General features: G+C 43.9%; 1 protein-coding gene across 5 annotated transcripts in view; it reads left to right on the top strand.

Annotated features, from left to right (window-relative positions):
• The window catches only part of RNF144B (ring finger protein 144B), a 61,476-nt gene that overhangs the window by 31,705 nt on the left and 18,982 nt on the right, over nt 1-10,789 (top strand). For 4 of the 5 annotated variants that reach the window (XM_044426393.1, XM_044426395.1, XM_044426392.1 and 1 more), the window contains one exon: nt 5,965-6,069. The exons of the other annotated variant lie outside the window; for it this stretch is intronic. In XM_044426393.1, coding sequence (XP_044282328.1) covers nt 5,965-6,069 — 105 coding nt within the window. The remainder of the gene's footprint in view (nt 1-5,964; nt 6,070-10,789) is intronic. 5 annotated transcript variants of the gene reach the window in all.

Raw genomic sequence — 10,789 nt, 5'->3', positions numbered from 1 at the left:
GCTTTTCCCTGACAGTTGTTAAAAGATGAGTTAAGGAAAAGCAAAGCCATGAATGAAGCAACATGTGCTTGCAAAAGGGAGTGGGACATGTATTACCTTTGATATGGGATTCTCTAGTTTTTATATGTGGACCTGACAGTTCTCATTATCCTGTACTTTTCCCACTGTTTCCTTGAGCCCCTTGGTACTCTGGAAAGTGGAGAAGTGCAAGCCCATTCCATTTACATGCTCGAAATGGTGGACACTAATACCTGCCTAGTTCATATATAAAAACTGCCAGGTTTTAAAGTAATTGACTTTGACTGGTTTTCTAAAAATAAGTTTATTATTACAGTGTTCTTAAAAAAAAACCAAAAGCACAAACAAAAGACAAATATTTGATTGAGTAAATTTCTACAAAGGAATAAATATGTCCCTATATGTTCAGAATACCTTAAATCCCATCAAAGTCTTCTTCATTTCTTTCTCTCTCTTCATGAGAGTTTTACCCTCAAAACTACCTTCAAAACTACCTCACTTTTATGTCATTTGACTGTTTCCTACTAACACTCTATCAGTCAGAGCGCTGAGAGGAACACTGGTAGACCTCTCAAAATGCTGCATTACTGACAGTATTCTAGCTTCAGAGTTCAATGGTGCATGCTGCAACCTCACTTTACCTGAAGTTGTTGTCTGTCATAGTCTTTCTTGGAGCAGAAGAACCATGACAACTGGTAAACTGTTGCTGAGAAGTTCGTCAAACCAATGAAAGGCATACCTCCTCAACAAACCTGAATAAAGGACATCAGTAGTTTCCTCCCACATTTGAAGGAAAGATATAATATATGGTTCCACAACTTGAGTAAAAATTACATTTGTGTCAATTTTCAGGACATTTTAAAAGTTCCTGTATCTGAGGAAATGTATATTGAGTTGGTTTGAAATTTTGCAGAATTTCGTCATGAAATCCATCAGTTAGGCATATCACGTCAATTCAAGTTATTAGCTAAACAGGTGCCAATTTTGTGAGCTGTAGAATTTTGAAGCTTATCATTGTGGAATGCGCTTTCTTTGCTATTCACTTATTAAAGGGATATTTCTGTATCCCTCTAATGTTCTATGTGAGTGGTTATTTTACTTTTTATTTCTAAAAAATTTAACCCTGAACCTTGAAGGCCAGTTAGTATTCCGGAGGTACATTACAGAAAGAATAAAAACAGATTGTTACAAGACCCAGTGATACAACCAACAATCTAAAATAGTAGCACACCACCAGATAAATACTTTAGATCTGGGCTAGGCAACTAGAGTCCCTCAATCTATTTTGGACTGCAACTCCCATAATCCCTGACCATTGGCCATGCTGGTGAGGACTTATGGGAGTTGCCTAATTGTACAGTCAATATAGTACCTCAGTACAGCTTTTAAGGGGTCAACAGCCCAGGAAAATTACAACTCTTGGACTGGTATGACAACCAAGTAGGTGTCTGTTGTAGGCATTTCTCAGTGGGACAATGAAAAAATGTGTTCAGATGAAATCTCAGGATTAATACAAGAAAAGATGGTCCAACAAATACTTGTATGTATGGCTTTATACCATCAGTTTTAACTGATCCAGAAGCAAAGAAAGTTGTTTCTAATCAGGTGTAATACCTTTCTACCTTTGGTCCTTTTTCATAACCCAACACCTGTATGCTGAACTAGATTTCTGGATTGTCTTCAAAAATTCATTTCAGTAATCCAGTGTAGAAATAAACAAAATGTGGATAACTGAGGTTGAGCTATTTCTGTCCAAGAGGGGCTGTGGGTGGTATCTTGGCCTTAGTTTCACTCTGGCTCCTAGAATATGCACTGATAATGATGGGTCTATGAACAATCCCAGAAGATGCATCTTAAGCCTCCGGATGAACCCCTTCCATAACTGGATGAACTCATTATCCTGGACAGATTAAACACCCATTGACAGTATCCTTGGTAGCTGGTTCCAATGCATATGACATAGAATCTTCCCCATGGTAGCATTTGTGACATCTGAATGTCTGTGCTATTAATGTATCAGCTCCTGGTAAAGCGCTAGTACCAGAACTTACTGTAAAACTGTTTGTTTGTTTGTTTATTTAGAATTTTTGTATGCCGTCCCATTCGCATAAGCCTCGGGACAGCTTCCATACAATAAATAAACAACTGTATAAATAGTACACATAAAATCCAGATTCACCCTGGCTGCAAAATTAAAACCAATACATAATATTAAAAGTTATTAAAATGTTATTTGACTAAAAAGGTCTTGGCCTGGTGCCGAAGAACAAATAACGATGGTGCCAAGTGGACCTCTCTGGGGAGCACATTCCATAGGTGGGGCGCCACCACAGAGAAAGCCCTCCTCCGGGTACTTAGCCTCCTAATGTCTTTCACAGAGGGTTCCCAGAGGAGGGTTAGCTCTGGGTCGAGGAGCACTCCCAAGCCGTGGACCCTGTCCTTTAGAGGGAGTGCAACCCCATCCAGGGCAAGGTCCAAGTCACCTACCCAGGAGCCTGAACCACCCACCAACAGGATCTCCATCTTGTCCGGATTGAGTTTCAGTATATTGGCCCTCATCCAGTCCATTACCTCAGCCAGGCACCGGTTCAGTACAGCCACTGCCTCACCTGGATTGGTTGAAAAAGAGAGGTAGAGCTGGGTGTCATCAGCATACTGATGATTCTGCAGCCCACAGCTCTTGATGACCTCTCCCAGTGGTTTCATGTAGATGTTGAATAGCAAGGGGGACAGAATGGACCCCTGCGGTACTCCATGGCATAGCGGCCATGGTGCAGAGCCACAGTCCCCCAGCACTACCTTCTGGAATTGGCTGTTGAGGTAGGAGCGGAACCACTGCCAAGCAGTGCCTCCTACTCCCGCTAGCCTATCCAGAAGGATACCATGGTCGATCGTATCGAAAGCTGCTGAGAGGTCCAGGAGGACCAACAGGGACTCACTCCCCCTGTCTCTCTCCCTGCACAGGTCATCATACAGGGCAACTAAGGTAGATTCAGTACCGTACCCAGGTCTGAAGCTGGACTGAAATAGGTCCAGATAGTCAGTCTCATCCAAGAGTGCTTGGAGTTGTCCCGCCACTACCCGTTCCAACACCTTGCCCAGAAATGGGATGTTGGCCACCGGTCTATAATTGGCAGCCATCTCTGGATCCAGGGACACCTTCTTTAGGACCGGCCTGACTACTGCCTCCTTTAAAGGGGCAGGCACCCGGCCATCCCTCAGAGAGGCGTTGATGACTTCCAGGATCCAGGCAGCAATCCCGTGTTTGGCTTTGGTCAGTAACCACAACGGGCAAGGGCCAAGTAAACAGGTGGTGGGATATACTTGTCCAAGCACCTTGTCCACATCATCAGGCCGCAATATCTGAAATTCATCCAATAATATCTGACCAGACGGAGACATTGGCACCTCCCCTAAAGGATCTGAATAACTTGTGGAGTCCAGCTCATGACGAATCTGAGTGATTTTCTCCTTGAAGTGCTGGGCAAAGTCGTCACAGCGGGCCATCGATGGTGGTACAAGATCTTTCTTAGGGCCGGGGTATATCAGCCCATGTACCACCCAAAAGAGCTCTGCTGGATGGCATTGTGAGGAGGCAATGGAAGTGGAGAAGGATTTCTTCTTCACTGCCCTCACCGCCACAGCATAGGCTCGATAATGAGCTCGTAAGTGTGTTCGGTCAGATTCATCCCGTGATTTCCTCTACCTACACTCTAGACATCTCCCAACCCTCTTCTTCGCCCGTAATTCAGGTGTATACCATGGGGATGAACGGGCTCTGCCAGACGGGAGAGGACACTTAGGAGCGATCGTGTCAATAGCTCTGGCCATTTCCCCATTCCACAGTTCAACCAGAGCATCAACAGGAGTGCCAGCCTTATCAACTGGAAACTCCCTCAGAGCTTCTGGTTCAGGAATCCATCCGGATCCATCCAGCTCCGAGGGCGGACCCACACAACAGGGTCCGCACCCTTACAGAGGCAAAGGCCAGCATCGAAATCAAACCTCATGAGGAAGTGATCTGACCATGACAGGGGAGACAAATTCCTCACCCTCAGATCACCCTCATCCTGCCCCGTCGAGAAAACCAGGTCCAGCGTGTGTCCATGTTCATGGGTCAGGCCTATGACATGTTGAGACAACCCCATGACCAGCATGGAGGCCATGACGTCCTGAGCCGCCCCGGTCAGAACAGTCTTGGCATGGAGATTGCAGTTCCCTAGGACCAACATCCTGGGGGTCTTCAACACCAGGTCCGAGACGATCTCTGTCAGCTCAGGCAGGGAGTCTGATGGGCAGAAGGGTGCTCGGTACACCAGCAGAATTGGTGTCTTGGTTGCCCAACGCCAGATAGAGACACTCTAAACCCGGTCTCAAGAGAACAGGAAGCCCCACAAGGGGCATAGAAGCTGAATAAAGTAAAGCGACCCCCTTCCCCTCCCATCTTGGCATGGCTGGTACTGGACCAGATACCCGGGTGGGCACAGTAAAGAGAGGTACACATCCCCCCACCTTCCGCCCAGGTCTTGTTATGCAATCCAGGTTGGCCTCCTCATCCACAATTAGGTCGTGGATGAGGGATGTTTTGTTGTGGACCAACCTGGCATTAAGCAACAGCACCATCAGGCCTGAGGGGCGGTTGATAAGCATACCCGGAACCTTCCTTCTGGGGGAATAACCAGAAGGGGGAACAGGTGTCAACCATCTGTCCCTCCTTCTTCTATGCTGACCAGTTAAACCCCCAACACCATAATGACCATTGCCCAAGACCACCCCAATGGTAGCGCCCACGTGCTCCCCAGGCAACCTCATGTGAGCAGCCAGGTGTGAATCCATTAAAAAAATCTAAGATAAAATACAATTTAAAATACAACAAAACCATAAAACCCTCCAGCCACCCAATTACAAAAATCCACCCGCACAGAATGTATGGCCAGCCAGTCCCCGCCTAGCCCTGAACGGTCCCAAATGGCGTCAATGCCCTTAGGCCGTTGCCCTTCAGCCGGTGGCCCCTTCCCACGCCCCGCCCCCAATCTGGCACAGCTGCCACCCACGCCGGCTGGGGAGGGGGGCAAGGGCGGCTGCGGAGAAAGTTGCCAGTGCCAATGGAGGGCCCGCAGGCCAGCAGCAGCATCCCGCGGTGGCCGCTGTCCGTCCATCGGGCAATGGCAGCAGGTGGGGCGGGTCGGCCTTGGTGTCTGCGGGTGGTGGTGGAAGGTGGCCCAGTTCAGTCCCCAGTGGCCTAGTCCAGTTGCAATGCTTTACAACAAGGTATAGAAATATATCTGCCCTTTGGTGTAAACATGTTAGCTGGCAGTATATTCCAAAGCTCACCTTCAAATTCAACCAGTTTTAATTCTGCATAATTTCTCTGGTAGCCAGAAGTATACTGCAAAGGAATATAATGCTAACCTAATTTTTTCTATAGGTATAGATGATCCTTATTCATTGAAAGAATTTCAATTTTTAGACTAGGAGATTCTCAGATTAACTCTGTGCAAGTAGAATTTGGACATCAAGCAAATCTAGTAAATACTATTTACAGTATTTGTCACCATTCTTCAAAATTTGCAGTAGATTGCACTATAGCAAATACAACACATATGATTAATTTTAATTTTGCATGCTATGTTATCACATTGATTTGGCCATAGGCTAATGATAAAACCAGTCAGCAGCATTCCCAATTGCTTGATCCAAGCAGATTAAGTTTTTTCAGTTCTGAAAAGTAGCCATTGGGTGAGGTTGGGTGTATCTTTCATGGAATGATGTTCCACATCATTGGGGCAGCTACTGAAAAGGCCCTGATTCTAGTAGATGCTGATCTAGCATTACTGAAAGAGAACTCTAAGTTGGGTAACTCTGGCAGATCTGAAAGCGTGTCAAAGATATGAGTCTTGTGAGTTCAATAATTATCTTATCTGTACTATCTCTTTCTTCCTTTAGTGCCTAAAACAATATATGCAATTGGCCATCCGTGAGGGTTGTGGTTCTCCCATCACTTGTCCGGATATGGTGTGCTTAAGTCGTGGGACACTGCAAGAAGCAGAGGTATCCATACTTACCATATTTCTTTTCAATTTTATTTGTTCATTTACATAATGAATATATTAGACTGTTTCCTCCCTCCCCTTAATTACTCTAATGACTACTTGGCAGAAGGCCCACTTGACAAGCTAGAAACAAGCACATGGCTTTTTCCTCTTGATTTTTCTTTCCTGGGGAAATGTTTACTTGACATTCAGGCAGTCTCAGAATTGCCTGCTTAAAAGTCAGAACATCTTCCATTTGAATGTCATCAGAACTTCTTTAGCAATGAATGTTGGAATATGCACAGCATTCTGAGTTATAAAACACTCATTGAAGAAGGTTTTACATGTTTCTTGCTGTTTAAATGGTAAGCTGGAGCCAAGTGTGAATAGAGCTTGACAGGTTAGGGTAAGGCCTTGTGGAAAGAAGTTATGATAATTGTGGGTTCATGTTAGGGTTGTGTGTGGATATAAGTTATTCATCTTGCAACCAGGAAGATTCAGAAATCTGGACATGGTACAGGTGAACTTGGAGGTGAAAACAACAAAGGATATTGTGGTGTAGGTTTTTGAAGGCTAGGCTTTGCTTCACCATGCCCACATTATTATTTTTTTAATTTATTAGATTTATATTCTGCTTTTTTTCTTACAACAAACTCAAAGTGGGTGACATAATTCTCCTCCTCCTGGTCTCAACCTTTTCCCCACAACAACAATCTTGTGAGGTAGGCTGGGCTGAAAGTCTGTGACTGGCCCAAAGTCACCCAGTTGGCTCCATGGCCAAGCAGGGACTAGAACCCAGATCACCCAAGTCTCAATCCTGCACTAACCATTATACCATACATATACATAACACTTGAAAGACATTCACATACAGTTCCTAAATGTCCACCTTGCCCCCACCACCTGACCTTTTTATACAGCCATTGCTTTATCTGTGTCTGCCTTGGTTTCTCAGTACTATCCTCTTATGCCACAGTAACAACTTGTGCATAGCCATTGTGAGCTGAACTACAACTGCAAGCTGTTGAGATGCACTGAACAGTGACAGGCTGCAAGTGCTGATAGTGAAACAATCTAAGCACCTTATCACATGCATGGCCCAGCTATGCTCAACTCACACTTCTTACCATAGCTATCTTAGTAGTGCAAATCCAGCTTTGGCAGATAATATGAATTCATACCATTACCCAATAGTGTCAATCCAGTTTAGTGTGCTTAGCATGGACAGACAAACATTCATGGATGACATCATTCTTAGATGCCTTGCAGATTATGTTATGTGGATGAGATAAAGGTGAAAATGGCATTTCTCAATTCACTTCTCATTAGAACATGGAATCAGGGAAGGAGAAGAGACAATCCAGCAAGCTATGAGTGAGCGGAGACAGCAGTAGTGTTGTGGTTGGTCTGTTCCTGTCTTCATCAAGGACAGAACTAAAATAAAGCTTGATGGGCTGGTGTCATTAACTGTGAATTAATGGAAAGTGTAGAACTTGTGAAAGATGGATGTAAAAATTTAGACTTGGACTGCAATGGTGATATAATTTAAGATGTATGCCTTTAATTAGAAATCTCCTTTGGTGTGCTTTTGAGATTTGAAATGTGGTATACTAATATCTCTATAGGTAATTCATATTCTATTATAGGTAGAATGGTGTGGCAGAGCTTAATGATACCTCTATTAGGAAGTCACCAAAAAGGGGAAACTCATAATAATCAAAGTCTTCCAGAGAAATCTACACCTGTTTCTGTCCTTTGGAACTAAAGCAGGAAGTCCTTAAGACTGGTGCTGAATTTTAGTTTGGAATGGATCAGACATTGTGGGAGGGAACTGCAGTTAGGACAACTTAAAGGAGGCAGTCTCTCTCTCTCTCTCTCTCTCTCTCTCTCTCTCTCTCTCTCTCTCTCATGTGCAGATGGTCTGATCAACCCCCTTTTCGTGTTTCTTCTGTTCTATAAAACCAAATGGCAATCCTTTTTTCTGTTCACTTGTAAGAGATAAAGTGGGTAGGACTTGCAGCTAAAATAATCTGGCCAGACCTTGTTGTCTGAAAGATATGCAGGGAAGGAGGATATTAAGGTGTTCTCTCAGTTTTCTCCAGTTACACTGCCTCCATGCACGCTGCAAATTATAGAATGGCAGCTGTATATTTTATAATGTTAATGTGTTTTATATTTTTAGTGTTTTATATTTTAACTGATGTTGTAAGCCGCCCCGAGGCTTCGGCGAATGGGGCGGCATAAATTTTTTTAAATAAATAAATAAATAAATATATATATGCAGGGTGTAAAGGCACTTAGTTCACTCAACAGTGCATGCTACACAAATAGAAGAATTGTAAATTCCCATAAAATGTGAATGGTTTTTAAGAATGAATTTTCAGTGTGCATACAAATTTATCTTGAATTACACCATTTCCAAATTTTCATCTCATTCTATCAACGTTATTGCTGCACCAATGGAGTCATAAACCTTCACCAGCCTTCACAATAGAAAGTGTGTGAGTTCAAATTTGCTTGGAAAATATAAAAAATATTTTGCAAATGACTGTGTTTCTATAGCTCCTCAAATCTAAAATATTCTAATTAGTTAGGCAAGAAGACATTTGAGGGTATGCATTAAAGGGCAGTTAATGTTTTCCTCAATACCCTATGGGGCTAAGGATTGAATGAATAAGCAATGATGAATGTATTTAATGATTCATGCATGATGGAATGCACTGAATTCTTTTCAGAGTTGTTATTTCTCATGTCAATGTAAATTTCCCCAGAATGAAGAAAACCTATAAACAAAGATATAAATCTTAGAAAAATTAAAACAGGTCACAATAGGTACCGTATTTTTCACTCTATAAGACGCACCTAGTTTTTAGAGGAGGGATCCATGGAAAGCTTCCTGATAATCACAGGCACATTCCCCATCACTTCCCCATGGGCTTCATTAAAAGACGGGTTGCCATTTGAAAACACACACCGACCTGTGATTAACAGCTCTCACCTGTGCCGGAGGAGGGGGGCGGAGCAGGGCGCGACAGGTGCGTGCCGGCCAGGTGTGGTGCAGCCGGGCCGGCAGCGTGCCAGTGGTGGTCTTTCGGGCAGCGGCGGTGGCAGGTCTTCCCAGGCAGTGGGGGTGAGCAGTCCGTCTCTTCGTGCAGCCGGTGGGTTAAAGCCCGCGACTCCTCCTCCTCCGCGGCAGGTCTTCCTGGGTGGTGGGGGTGAGCAGTCCGTCTCTCTGTGTGGCGGCCAATGGGTTAAAGCCCGCGGCTCCTCCTCCTCTGCACTGCTCTCCCTGAGTGGCACAGCTCTCACCTGCGCCGGGGGGGGGGGGCGGAGCAGCACGCGCCGAGCACGTGCCGGCCAGGTGGTGCCACGTGGTACAGGCGGGCCGGCAGCGTCCCGAGTGTCGGGCACACACACATTCGCTCTATAAGACGCACAGACATTTCCCCTTACTTTTGAGGGGGAAAAAGTGCGTCTTATAGAGCGAAAAATACGGTATGTTTGAAGTATTCATAATTACATATAAATGTGTAGTAATGCAGGTATCATGAAAAGTCAGACCAAATATTTGCCTAACATCAGGCGGCATCTAAATACCCCCTGTTCAAATATTGAAATTGTCATTAGGACCTCAGTCCAAGGAGATGAGCGTTTCTTTTTCCAGCGTTATAAAATCAGTCTTTTGGCTATCAAAATTGTGCAGAAAATCCACTTATGTTGTCCTTGTGATAAGTTTTCTACAGCAAATAAACAATTTAGAACAATGTGTGCATCATTAAATCTTAAAAAACATTCTATCATAAAGTTTATCTGTACTATGACCTCCATCTGTACTATGTACTCATGTGTTTATGATCTTCACTGATCCTGTGTTATATTGAGGAATACTAACTTCCAAGCAGAACAGAAGCAAGAGGAAGAAGTGAACTTGATTGAATTAAAGTTTAACAAGCTGATGGCTCTTATGATTAATGCTGGTGCAGTTTCCCTCCCCATCCCAGTGTTACCTGTTGTACTGCCTTTTAAGCTCTGATTATATCACCATACTCTTTTCCAGCCTTCCCCAATATGGTGTCCTTCAAATGTCTTGGACTATAACTCTTGTAATTTGCCATGCTTGGCTGTTGCTGTTGGGAGCTATAGTCTAAGCACATCTGCAGAATATAAGTTGGGGAAAACTGATGTACTCCTTGACTGTTTAAAAAGCAAACAATAAATTCTTGTCTTTCATTCTCTGGTCAGTCTGTTATCTACTTCCAAGTACTGGCCACTTATATATGTCATGTTTTCTGCCAGTTTGAGGCCTTATCTTAACCTAAAAGTGTACCATGGATTTTGTCGTACAATGCCATCATGCAATTGTATATTGATTCAACTGAAATCAATGAAAGAATGATCTCAGTTCGAATCCAAGGCAAACCATTCAACATCACAGTAGTCCAAGTCTATGCCCCAACCACTGCTGCTGAAAAGGCTGAAATTGACTGGTTCTATGAAGGCCTACAGCACCTTCTAGAATTATCACCAAAAAATGATGTCCTCATCATCATGGGGGATAGGAATGCTAAAGCAGGAAGCCAAAAGATAACTGGAATAACAGGCAAGTTTGGCCTTGGAGTACAAAATGAAGCAGGGCACAGGCTGGTAGAATTTTGTCAAGAGAATACGATGGTCATAGCAAACACTCTTTTCCAACAACCCAAGAGACAACTCTACACATGGACATCACCAGATGGTCA

Source organism: Varanus komodoensis, unplaced genomic scaffold (assembly GCF_004798865.1).
Source record: "Varanus komodoensis strain SLA01 unplaced genomic scaffold, ASM479886v1 scaffold17, whole genome shotgun sequence".
NCBI classification, from domain to species: domain Eukaryota; kingdom Metazoa; phylum Chordata; class Lepidosauria; order Squamata; family Varanidae; genus Varanus; species Varanus komodoensis.
The sequence above is the reverse complement of the archived record's forward strand: the minus strand, read 5'-3'. Positions and strand labels throughout refer to the sequence as shown.